Source organism: Amphiura filiformis, chromosome 17 (assembly GCF_039555335.1).
Source record: "Amphiura filiformis chromosome 17, Afil_fr2py, whole genome shotgun sequence".
In the NCBI taxonomy this organism is placed as follows: domain Eukaryota; kingdom Metazoa; phylum Echinodermata; class Ophiuroidea; order Amphilepidida; family Amphiuridae; genus Amphiura; species Amphiura filiformis.
The window spans coordinates 16,085,378-16,099,101 of NC_092644.1; the positions used below are offsets into that span (position 1 = coordinate 16,085,378).

A 13,724-nucleotide genomic window follows, 5' to 3' on the forward strand; every position below is an offset into this window, starting at 1 on the left:
TGGTTGGCTACCCATGATATCTGTTAAATTCAATGTTTTATGAATATAATTCTACCACGCAGAGGGGGTCACGCAGCAGAATTTCACATCGCCTGACTTAGCTACATTTCGAAGCTCTGCTCTTCAAATTCATGTAAATTTCAAAGTTTATACATTTAATATATTATATGATACTAATTTTTTGTTATAACCAACTGGTACACGAAATATACTAGCTTATTTACCTATACATAAAGGTGATTATCAGCCTTCACTCAGCAAATTGACATGCCCGGCATATGCAGCCATTCTCCGTCTGGATAACATGACTGTCGCCCTCAATACGTCTGGGCGCAAATTTAAATAACAATACGCTATTTACATATCAATGCGGCCTCATGCTAATTAAAGCTGCCCCATCCAGGAGTTCATCTATGCAATTACGTGCAAACTCTTATCGTGACCTTTCTGGATATCTATCAAATACCTTGTATGTATTCACTAAAACCATTGTTGTGGAGAATTGTACTTCATTGTATTGCATGTAATGTATAATACAAAAGGTAGCCTTGGTCGCAGAAAAAAAAACAATAACTTGCTTTTGACGAACCGGAGATATGCCTGTGGTCTATAGGGCCATACCAGAATAGTATACATGTAAATTTAGCATTTAGACACCAGATAAAAATGGCAAGTAGCACAGGAGCAACGATGTTAACTGATGAGGAGAAAGAGGAATTGAGTGGCTACGACTATCCATTCGAAAATGTGGCATTTGAAGGTGGTGGCAACAAAGGCAGCGCATACATAGGGGCTATAAGGGTAAGTTTAACATACACCACTATTTACCATTAGTATTAAGTTATGTCAAATAACATAAAAACAACAACAAAGTTAAGTAAAGTTAGATCATTTGGTATTGGTATTGGTAGGCCTTATGGTATGTGTTGTCTATTTTGTAATAAACATATTTGTTCACGGTTTTGTTTTGTTGTTGCTTTTGACCATAGGCTTTATAGGAACCGGGGGGCTTTTTTTTGGGGGGGCTCAGCCCGCTCAATGTGCGGGAGCTGGAATACCTTTCAGCCCCCCCCCCCCATAATCCCAGGTGAAGTTCAACATTTTTGACTCCGTCGGGCACCCCCCGGATGGCCTACCAAAAAGTTGCCAAGTTTTAGCCCCCCTCCCCCCTGCTGAAAATTGTTGTTTTCCGCTGTGTGGCAAATTAATTTCATTATATTAAGGGCTCGGAAAGCAACATTTTCACGTATTCTTCGACCTGAGATCGAGAGCACATAAGACACACCAAATAGAGTTTTGAATATAAAATATTTATCATTACAAGTATTATAGCACAGCCCATAACTTAGAACGCTATTTAATTTGTTCTTGAACTTTTTCAGGTTTTAGAGGAAATTGGAGTGTGGAAGAATATCCGTCGTATATCTGGTGCTAGTATTGGTGCCATATCTGCTGCATGGGCTGCTGTGGGATATACGTCATATGAGATAGAAGATTTATGTGACAGGGATCTCAAAAGAATATGTCATGGTACGCCATTATATTATTTTCATCCATTTTATGCCCCACCCGGACCCCTTCCTCAAATTTTCCTCTCAATTGCCCTTCTCTCGTCATATTAATTTTAATAATGATGAATTTTAAACTTTAACAACATTATTCATTATGGTATAGCTTTGTCAGCAGTGGTGGCACTATGGGGTGGGGCAAGGCGGGCCTCCCCCCCAGATTTTTCCCCCCCCCCCCCCCCCCAGTTCCCCAAAGTAAAACACCAAAATTACGAAAATTTCCATTTTGCGTCAATTTTGCGCAGAATTAGTTAATTTTGCACCCCTTCCGAAATTCACTTAGCCCCCCCAAAAAAAAAAAGATTCCTGTCGCCGCCACTGTTACTGTTTGAGGCCCCATATCGCATGGGGGAAATGGGAGATCACACAAAAACAGCCAGATTTCTTAAAATAATGACGAAATCTGTGAAAACAGGCTAACTATGTGTGATTTGCCATTTTCCCCCATGTGACATAGGGCCTTGTTTGTCAGGTAAGGGTGCTCGACCATAACACTTCCTTTTGGTGGTATGCAATATATAAAAAGCTATAAAAGATAAATTTGACCTTTTATTCTTGTTTCTGCCCAGAAGCAGGTTATTTGGTCAATAGAAGTCTGATCATTGCTCAAGATTACGTATTATGCGTTAACTTTAAACTTAACAGTTATTTGGTCGTCCAACGCCAGCACCTTATTGTGAAAACTAGGATTAACCCGTTAGCTCCCGTTTATTTTTATTTTTATTATTTGGTCGTCCAACGCCAGCACCTTATTGTGAAAACTAGGATTAACCCGTTAGCTCCCGTTTATTTTGCCTTTTCTGTATAAGAATGTACTAGTACATGTGTGTACACTATACATGCTATACCTACTCTTATTAATAATTGTGAAAAGGCTTTGCTTTATAGGCTATTAATTGGGTGATAAACATTTTTTTTTAAAGGTGTCATTTGGTGTAACATTTTGAGAAAAGGGTATCAATTTTTTTTAACTGTTAAATGGAGCAAATATTTTCTTCCAAAATTGGGAATATTTACAATATACAATTTGCTGAAATAAGAGAATTTGAAAATTTCATCATTAATGTATGGTATTTTGATGATAAAATTCTAAAAATGTATGTCTTTGGGTCGCTGAACCTTAAAAAAGGGGGTATAGGGTCATCGGGTACGGCTTTGCAAAAAGAGGGGTCATCGGGTATATTCCACTTCAGAAAAGGGTGAGCCCTCCGTTGTTTCGGCTGGTCGTCAAACGCTCGCGCCAAATTTTTTTATAACTAGGAACATTTATTTTCCCTTTACTGCACGCAGTATGAATGGGCTATTCCGGAAAATAAATGTACACCCCGTATAGAGTTCGTATTTTCCGGACATTTTGTCCAGCCATGATTGTTGGATTTAAATCCAGACATTTAAAGGAGTGTTTCGTGATCCTAGCATCCTCTTTTTATGACATTTTTCAGTACATATCCACGAAAAAAGCCTATTCCCAAAATTTCAGTTGATTCCGATGTTGCGTTTGCGAGTTATGCATGATTATGTGTATTACACTGCTCCATAGACAATGCGTTGTAATTTCGTTCTGGTGCACCAGAACGAAGTTCAAATTTCACGATATCTTTGCAAAACGAATTAATCTGCAAGAAATATTTTGTACATAAACATTATGTAGCCAGAGGTTTCCAGTGATATAAAAATCTCAACTTTTTTGAGAAAAGTGGGGGATGAGGCTGTGGATCACGAAATGCCCCTTTAAGTGCCCAAAGGCGGACAAAACAGCAGAAAAATAGTTCAAAATCGGAAAACATCCTCAATTTGCGATGCTCATTTTGCCAATTCATTTATTTATTTCATTTCTGCAGAAACATTGACAGCTGGAATTCCAGTCGTTTTCAGAAAGCAAACTTGGAAATCCAGACATTTCTTTTGTTGAAGAGTTACTCCTCTAAGGCGAAGTGCGCTAATATTTTGGAATAGCCCATATGTACCCTACCCTAATTTTAAAAATGTTTTTTTTTTTCTTTGAGAAATGTTGCATTTTAAATTACGATTTGAACCAAACACTGCTGAGCCACATTTTGCAACACGGACTACGAAGGGGAGGTTGAACCCCCCAGTAATTTTCAATTATAAACGTCATATACCATTATATTTGGTACCAATTATGGTTATGGGGCTCCTTTATCCAGTAATACCAAAATAAGTACAAACATTCCCCGCATAATGTCGTTATGACGTCATAATGTGAGGGCGTCCATGCAAATTTGGGAAATTCTGGCGATGCACGAAAGTATAATTGATTTTCGGCTAGAATTTCTGCGAAAATGGGATTTTCACATAATGTTCTATATGACATGACTATTTCAACTTCACTAATAAGTAAAAAGTCAGTAGCTATTGGAATCATTTTACAATTCACCCCCCCCCCCTCCACATCACGGTCATTTTTGATTGCCGGTCCTACCTCCGGGTAAAAGGTGCTGGCTGCTGGGGTAAAAAATGTTATGTGTATTTTTAAGGATGAAGCTATGATTAGCTTAGGACGTTTGGGCGTAAACGCGGTGGTGTTTTATGACCAGATGACGGATAACAAATAGGGGGTGGTAGTTTTCGGGTTAAAACAGTTAGACCACAAGTTGGTTTAAAACATTAATGAAGTAATTTAAAAGTGAAAATATTCTCTCTTTTTTATATATCTTGTAAATTTATTTTATTTAATCTTATTTCATTGCCAGTTCCACATACAGTTTTGGACTATGATTAGAAAAGGTTGTCCGCTCCTACCCCAGAAAGATGTATAGGACAGCCAAACAATTTGTTTTTTTTCTTGGCATTATCGTGTACCTTTTGTTATTTTCAGATGCTAAATTTGGCTTGATGAACCTTTACCGTTCCTACGGTTGGCATCCTGGGTCTAGACTGTACAAGTGGCTAGGAACAACTTTTGAGGATAAGACAGGCGACCCTGATATTACATTTTTCGAGGTAAATTTATTGTTTTGTTATTTTATATCGGTAAGATATAGGCCAATATACAAATCAAAGATAGAAAACCCAGCCCCCTGGGTAGACGCACACCTCTCACACACAGCACCACGGCAAGCAATTCCATGCACACAATGAATTACATAATCAATTAATTTGTAAGCGCTCCGTATGACAAAACAGGCAAAACTTTTTGCACAAGACATTTGCAATTTAAAGAGAATTTGCTTATTGAAATGAAGCTAGTATTATGGACAATATAAGTGTGCTCTTTCCCCGGGGCTCTTTCATTTAATGACATAAAATTTGAAAAAGAATCGTTTGTAGCCAAACTTTTTCATTTGATGAATTATGAACGAATGAATGAATAAATAAATAAATGAATGAATGAATGAATGAATGAATGAATGAATGAATGAATGAATGAATGAATGAATTAATGAATGAATGAATGAATGAATGAATGAATGAATGAATGAATGAATGAATGAATGAGTGAATGAATGAATGAATGAATGAATGAATGAATGAATGTCTGCCCATGTGGAATTGTTTGTGGTTTTGTTTATCCTGTCCGTAAAGTAGCAACTTTTGTCAACTTTTGTTTGGTTATTGTGTATAGCAGTGCATCAATCGTCAGACATTGTTACTTTTAGCTGCTTCATCTGTTTTGTTGTGTTTATATGATATTTGTATGGGGCTTTTATGATGATTGAAAGAACTTCGAATATGTATGCATGAGTATAAATAAAGATTAATCATTTTGTTGTTTGCATAAATTTATATGTGCGTAGCCTATAAACTGGAACTTTTTATGTTCTATATAGTTATACCGAAAGTATGGCCGAGAGCTTTGTATCACGACCACCAATCTGAATCAGCTAGACTGTGTATATTGTCATGTCAAAACTACCCCGGATCTTCCTATCAGAATGGCGATTCGGATGTCACTGTCGATACCAGGTAAACTCAAATACGCCTCATGAGAACTCGGTTTACAGAGCTCAAGTGAAAAGTGTCAATTTACAGCCATGCGATGATCATCGTCATTATCCTATATCATGATCCAATACCATCATAATCATAAACAGCAACCAATATCATCATCACCATTTCATATAATTATCTTCATCATCATCGTCATCATCATCATCATCATCATCATCATCATCATCATCATCATCATCATCATCATCATCATCATCATCATCATCATCATCATCATTATCATCATCATCATCATCACCATCATCATCATCATCATCATCATCATTATCATCATCATCATCATCAACAACAACAACAACAACAACAACAACAACAACAACAACAACAACAACAATAACATGATCTTCATCGTCGTCATCATCCTAATCACCATTATCATCCGACAAAACACGACATATTGATAAATATTTTGTATTTTTTCAGGTGTGTTCAGTCCTGTAAAATATAATATGTACACAACATCGGACTTGTTTGTCGACGGCGGTCTGCTATGTAACTATCCAATCCAAGTATTTGATGGTAAGTATATAGTATTTCTTATTTTATCTTTTTTCATAACGATAAACATGATAAACGACGACAGGTTTTTTTTAAACATTTACGGACTTCTTAGCAATTATACACCTTATATGGACCTATGTTCACCGTGATGCAAATGATGATATGACCAAGATGACAGACAACATCGTGCTGAAGAGTTTTGGTGCAAGAGCACAACCTTACTTGACTCCATTTGTAACAGGGAATTTGCATGATCCAGTTTGATCTTGTACATTAGCCATTATGCCATCATGCAACTGACGAACAATGGTTATGAATAATTTATCAGGGCAACCGAAGACTCCGTCACGGCTGACGGTATCAAATGCTTTAGTAAAGTCTGCAAAGACTCTTTCACGGCTAACGGTGTCAAATGCATTAGTAAAGTCTGCAAAGGTGAAATACAAATCAACATTTTATTCTCGACGTTTTCTAGAAGATGTCAAGCTGCAAAGATCATTATTGCACCTCGATTTTGTCTAAAGCCACCTTGACTCCCAGGAAGCTGATGACAGAAAAGGCGATTCAGCAGAATTCTTGCAAACATTTTACCAGCAATTTACACAAAGGAACATACCATCGCAATATCCCCTGCCATGGCTAAAGCCAGGGGATAAAAAGTATATAAAATCGTTTCAAGTCGCACGTTTCGCGAACAATAAAAGTGCATACAGTTGCACAAATCTTACATGTAAATAAAATAAAACTGCAATTAAATTTTAACCGCACTAAATCTCGATCAAAATGAGTTGTACGCTTTTCATATTAATTTCTGGATATATTTGATTTTTTCTCAGGTTGGTTTCTCTCTATGGAACCAGGTGACAATTTCCTAAAACGAATTCCTCGGTCTAAAGATTTCTCTCAAGCATGGGATATTCGTGAAAGGTTTGGTGAACGAAATGATAGAACGATCGGGATGTTGTTGGTAAGAACATTTTTTAGAACTATATTCAGTGTTACATTAGTTTAAGCGTAACAGACGGCGGCAGGTGGGAGAAAACAGAGAGGAGAAGAGAGAGATGGGGGAAAGAGAGACAGAAGGATGAAAAGAGACGAGCAGACAGAGAAGTAGAGAGAGTTGTAGAGGTCAGGAAAGAGAATGAGATGGGGAGGAGAAGGAGGAGGACACGAATACTGACAAGATGATAGGATCAGAGACTTTGCGGAAAACAATATAGATTGGGAGAGGGAGAAACCGACAGAAGCAGGGAGAGAGTCGAACTTGATACTTTCTCCATGAAGAAGCTGATCATGGAAATATAGGAAAGAGCAGTCTTATACAATGTAGGCTACCAATATTTCTAGAAAGCCTATTGTGTCATAAAATATTGTTTACATTCCGTGTTTTGTCACCTAGAATTTTATTTAACCCTGCTACAGATTGAGCCCTTATCATGTTATCCAAGACGTTGGTTCTCTCCATCAATGCACGATCAAGAACTTTGACCATGTTCCTTCATTAAAACAAGTATCATTATGAGTTCTTGAAAATCACCCTTTGTTTTGATATTTGTATATAGTATTCGGAAGATGAGCAGGAACTCATGAAGCTGGAACTCGAAAAGCGGGAACAAAAATATTTGAAGAATAGTTCAGTATTCCCAGACACAGCACTGACCAGGTATGAATACACACAAACATCCCCGTTGTTTGGGGGTTTTTTTTGGGGGGGGGGGAGTCAACTTTAAATATATTTTGGCAAAGTTTGGAAAAATAATGACGTAGCCAGGGGGCAGTGCGTGATCATAAAGTACATAATTATCTTTTGATATGTTTTGAATCTAGAAAACGCAAGACGTTGATTGCGAGACGGACAAAAAATGCCGAGACTCATGATAAACTAAGTGAAGCTATGGAAGCCTTCCTGTTGGCATGTTCCAACTGTGATTTTGACTGTAGTGGGACTATCTCTAAAGAAGAACTCAAACAAGTATTGAATAAGGTGAGAGATTCAAGATAAGTCATGAAAGTACTCTAGCACTTCTATGGATAAATCAATCAAATGCTGGTTTCATACTTTCCCGTGGCTTGCCGCTATGAAGATGATTTTACTTCACTGCCCAGTCGCACCAGAAACGCTAGCGGTGACCAGCGGCAAGCCGATATATCGATCACTCCACTGCTTTGCCGCGGCGGCAGCACCCGCGCTGTGAGTTGAATTCAAGTCAACTTTCAGCGGTGTGCCGCTTTGTTTGCAGACTACAAGTGCAAGTGCAAGCGGCATGATGAAGCGTCACGCCGCTCAGCGGCAAGCGGCAGAAAGTATGAAACCAGCATTTACCCTCAATTTGGTAAACGTTACTTTTCTAAATTTGCAAAATGTTGAGCTTCCAAGTGATAACACTGACCAATCACCGTCTTCAATCTGAATCAAATAGATCAAAATCTCTATGCAAAGTCAATATATATCTCTTGTCTAAATGGGCCACCCTTTCACATGTTTCATATAATTATACCAGTATATTGTTACTCGAGAATCCTTGATTACACGCGAAATGTAGGGTTAGGATTAGGTTTAGTGTTAAAATTACGGATAGGGTTAGGATTAGGGTAAGGATTAGCTTGTAATGCTTTCTGACACGATCGACCTGTAAAAGCGTAAGATTTTACGGCTTGGTTGGATATAGCGGTTTCTATTTTTGATTGCCACTTCGCAGGCACTTGTCGTTGGAAACATCACGTGTCAAAACCGTGTCATACCGGATACAATACCCAAAATACTTATCATTATATCTTTAGTTACTGACCTTTCCACTTCTCTGTTTGAATCACCACACGAGTATCTTTTATCATGTTTAGTAATCTAGTAAATAACATAGCCATGCGCGCATATGGGAGGGGGGCTTCGGTTTTTGGTTGCCAGGGCCTATAATCCCATTAGTTTAGCTCTTCACTTTTCAAACCATCAAAAAATATTGGTTCCACCTGTTCGGTTGTTTATGAAGCGGAAAAGCTATGTTTTATTTGGCAAATAAGGAAATGGAGCTCAGACAGACTGCATTATAATAAAGGAGAGAAAAAATCAGAACTGTTCGGATTCGAACCAGCGCCACCCACGATTACATGTTGTTGAATTCACCACCACACGCCACAACAGCTCATGCCGGCGAATTGAACATAATGATTTTATTCTCTCAAAAATGTCCTACGGCCAATGACAAAACATGATTGTTTTAATCAAAAAAAATATTAGCGCTGTATTTTTCTGGAACAGGGAGTAGTAATATACTAGTATAGTATATCCAAAGGAGATACTGCGTTGAGGACAGTGCAGAAACTTATATCCCGATCTACAACCCTAAATCTTTATCACGTAATGCATACGGAGTAAGTCCAAAAGAGTAGGGGACAAGATCGAGAATCGAGATGGAGCTTATTGTGTAGACAGTATCAATATTTTATTTCCTATCTCAGGAAAATGGACATATGACCAAGGCTCAGGTAGATCTCCTTTTCGGTGAAAATGCCACAGTTGATGAATTGTTTAAACGGCTTGATACAGATGAGAGCGGGGACGTGAGTATAACAGAATCATTAATTTCTCATTTTGAAAATAAAACAAGCGATATTTTATGTCCAATATTTTGTACTTAAAGCATAACTGATCTAGTTTAAGACGTATCTTCTAAAAAATGGTTCTATTCTCTAAGGTCCGTTTTTTCGAAGCTTGGTTAGTGGTCAGTCAGGCTTCCAATATGGATCCATTTTATTGATTTATCTTTCTAGGTGATATACGATGTCAAAATTGTAAGCACTGGTATAATGGCTAAGGAAGCCTCATGGCTAATGTTTGTCAAGACTTGTAAAATAATGATTGATTTCAATTTATCATTTTCATATTAAATATCTAATATTACTACCCATCAAACACAAACCGTTTTCGACATCATTCGCAAAAGGTTCGCTATAAAAGATTGACAAAAAACGTTTAAATGTCGGGATATATAAAGGGTGTAAAACGTTTAAATAACATTAAAAGCATTTTTTGATAACCTTCTGCAAATATTTTAACATAATGTAATTTAAGTGTTGACAAAATATTTGGCAAAAATGTTTGCAAAAATAAACGTTTTAAAATGTTTCATGAGCTTAACCCGACATTTAATGTTATTAAAACGTTTTTGCCTAAACCAAAATCCAAAATATAACTTGTTTTGATAAAACGTTTTTAAACGTTTTTGTGTTTGCTGGGTATTTGGCCTGTGTTATAAGTTCTTTAGTAATAGTGTCAAGTGCAAATAATTTTGACACAATCCCACATTTTGCCATAATACCGCAGCTTTCATTTCAAGAACTCATTTACTTCGCTGAACAACGAGGGGTAGCATTGATGTCCAACTTTCGTGGTTTCAACAGTCGCCCTATAAACAGTGTCGGAGATTACTTCAATGCAATCATGGACAGCCTAATGATCAATATCAAAAGACTGGTAGTCAACGTAAGTATGTTTTTTTTTCTTGTGATGATATCATGACAGTTTTCAAGTTCGCGGTTTCTGGAATTTGGCATATTAATGTTAAATATTAATCTCAAACTGTTCTTTTCCCTATACATGCTATACGGAATTAAAGGTGTTACTATCAAGTAGCAAAATGTGTGTTTTCTGGGTTTTTGGTAATTAGCAAAGTTCTCTAGTTTGATAATACCAAAGATTCTGTGGAAATTAATACTAAAAATGTTTTGGTATTATACCGAATTTTTTATTTTGTACAAGTTTTTGGAGTTATACTCTTCCGTCTTTCTCCGACACTTGGGAGAAAAGTGATACTCAAACAGATCCTGTCTGCTGAAACACATTACGTGTTTTAACAACATAATTTAACCATAATAATTTTTGCCTCTTACGAATGTCACCGTAACAATATTTCACATATCAATTTTTAAGCGCTCTTTAGCAAAGTCATAGTTCATTGAATTTACAACCGTATGACAAAATAGGCGACAATAGTAACGTTTTGCACAAGATTTGCAATTTAAAGAGAATTTGCCATTGCTCATTCTAGTGACGCTATATAGCATGGCTAGCGTATAGACAATATAAGTGTGCTTTTTCATTTAATGACATAAAATTTGACAAATATTGTAAGGAATACTTGAGGTTTACGTGTAGTGTAATCAAAGACTGTGGTGGAGACAATTCACTGCTTGCTGTTCTCTGCCCGGAAGCTCTTGGACGAAAATGTGTGCTCAGTCAAAGACTGTGGTGAAGACAGTTCACTGCTTGCTGTTCTCTGCTTGGAAGCTCTTGGACGAAAATGTGTGCTCAGGTGTATCGAGGTGGAAACTGTGCATGGATGGTTTATAGGAGAATCGTTTTCGTATAGAAACCTTTCCATATGTAACAAATACTCTGAAAATACTGATGATCTGTTTTCAGGGAGATGATTTGGACAGGACAGTTGGCATTAACACAAAGTATCTGGACACGTTGGACTTTGATCTCGAAAGCCAGGATAAGCTCTTTCTTGTTGAGGTAATTCAAGCTGATTGATTACCCGTAACAACGTGGTGTGGCTATCGGGTATATGTTTCGTAGATTTTGTTATCAAGGGGAAGCGGGTGGGTTATCGAGATTAGAGGTAGGGGTGAAAGACAATAAGAAAAAAGAAAGGTAGAGAGGGGGAGAAGGAGAGCGAGGGAGTGATAGGCCCCTAATATATGTGTAGGCATCAGAAAGAATAAGATGTTAATCAGTTAATGAAAAATACACATAAAAAACATACAGGCCTATATTAATAATCATGATAATAGCGCAGTATTATAACATATACAAGCTAAATTTACTATATACGTACTCACTTTTTATCCGTCTCTATTTTTCATTTAGCAAGGCAAGCTAGGCTGCATTGCATTCTTGAGGTACTACATCGAAACCAAGAAACCACAGAAAAAGTCTCTTGATTCGAATAGAAATGGTCATACGCAGTGCCAGTCGCCGACGGTCAAGACATCCTTTGATCTTGAAAAGTCTCCAGAAAAGGACACTCTCGAAGTGAAGACAAGCGAGATAGACAGACATGAAGAAGATGAGAAGACAAATACTGATGATGTAGCTGTTACAACTACAACAAAGATAGATGAAGATGGCAAACTATCGTCTGACCAAGATGGCAAACTTTCGTCTGACCAAGGTGACACACTTTCGCCTGACCAAGATGGCAAACTTTCGCCTGACCAAGATGGCAAACTTTCGTCTGACCAAGGTGACCAACTTTCGCCTGACCAACAGGTCAAACTTTTGCCTGACCAAGAGGTCTAACTTTTGCTTGATCAAGATGACAAACTTTTGCTTGACCAAGATGACAAACTTTCGCCTTACCAAGATGACAAACTTTCGCCTTACCAAGATGACAAACTTTCGCCTGGCCAAGATGAAAAATCTTCGCTTGTCCAAGTGAAGGACGTTTCAGCGAGGGGTGGAATGGGAAGGATGGGCAGAGTAATTTGTAATTTACCCCCCCACTTCCCCCCAACTCCCCCCCATGCTTAAGCCTGAATTCAGACCATTTTTGGTCCAAATTTTCGCACTTTCTTTTAATTTCAGTCCGCTTTTGGCCTTTTTAGCCAAATTTCACGTGCTTTTCAGGCATTTCCAAACTTTCCCGGTTTTTTTCATGGATGATCATTCTCATGCCTGGTTCAAGAGACAATGAAGAGCCAACTGAAGCTCATGAGACAAGATTCAAGAAATATTTTCCACTTTTTTTCTACCTGGAATTTATTTTTGACAACAACGTTGATAATAAAATCGACCTAATGCTTCACAACTGGGCATTTCCTAAGATCTAATAATGAAAGACAGATAAAAAGACTACATCACGTCTGACGTCAGGGCAAAGGCGCGCCGTGACTGGTTGCCGACCTGCGCAGTACGGCATTTTCTGTATAGTTGCCAGAATTTTAGACGCGAACTAGGCTTTTTATCTCTGTCTTTCATTATAAATATAGTGATTTAGGTCAGATTAATTGGTCAGAAATATGAACTTTTGTAGTGCCACGTACCTCTCTTCCTGTAAAATATTCACAAATAAAGTAAAGAAAAGAGCTTCGTAATTCGAGACTTTTAAGGGGGTACTACACCCCTCCGATAAATTTGTGTCTATTTTTGAATATTTCTCAAAAACTAATAACACAGTGGTAACAAAATTTATGTATATTATTGGGGCAAGGAATCCAATTACTACACTGGAATTTCAGTGACCCAAGTCAAGCGGTTCGTTATTTATGATAAGAAATAAGGTACCGATATGATGTACCTCATTTCTTATCATAAATAACGAACCGCTTGTCTTGAATCACTGAAATTTCAGTGTAGTAATTGGATTCCTTGCCCCAATAATATACATAACTTTTGTTACCAGTGTGTTATTATTTTTGAGAAAAATACAAAAATAGTAACAAATTTACCACAGGGGTGTAGTACCCCCTTAATGGCACCTTTGTTCCATAACCATTAAGGTATTGGACATTTTTTGTTTTTGATATAGCCCCCGAATGAAATGTATTTGATATGTTTGTACTCACTCATGTAGCATTGTGTGTGAATTTTACATCCGAACTAGGTGATATTCTGTTTTTATGGGCATTTTAGTGTCTAAAATGGCCCAAAATGAGGGTTTTTCAATATTGCCGTCCATATGT

At 37.5% G+C, this 13,724-nt stretch overlaps 1 protein-coding gene across 1 annotated transcript; it reads left to right on the plus strand.

Annotated features, from left to right (window-relative positions):
- The first annotated feature begins 427 nt into the window (after positions 1-427).
- LOC140137366 (uncharacterized) lies at positions 428-12,357 on the plus strand. The gene is made up of 12 exons (XM_072159006.1): positions 428-801; positions 1,383-1,530; positions 4,408-4,532; positions 5,360-5,495; positions 5,964-6,059; positions 6,878-7,008; positions 7,604-7,704; positions 7,869-8,025; positions 9,498-9,599; positions 10,363-10,521; positions 11,461-11,556; positions 11,911-12,357. Exons 1-12 carry the CDS (start codon positions 667-669, stop codon positions 12,340-12,342), a joined length of 1,818 nt encoding a protein of 605 aa, XP_072015107.1. The 5' UTR covers positions 428-666; the 3' UTR covers positions 12,343-12,357.
- Positions 12,358-13,724: the final 1,367 nt, after the last annotated feature.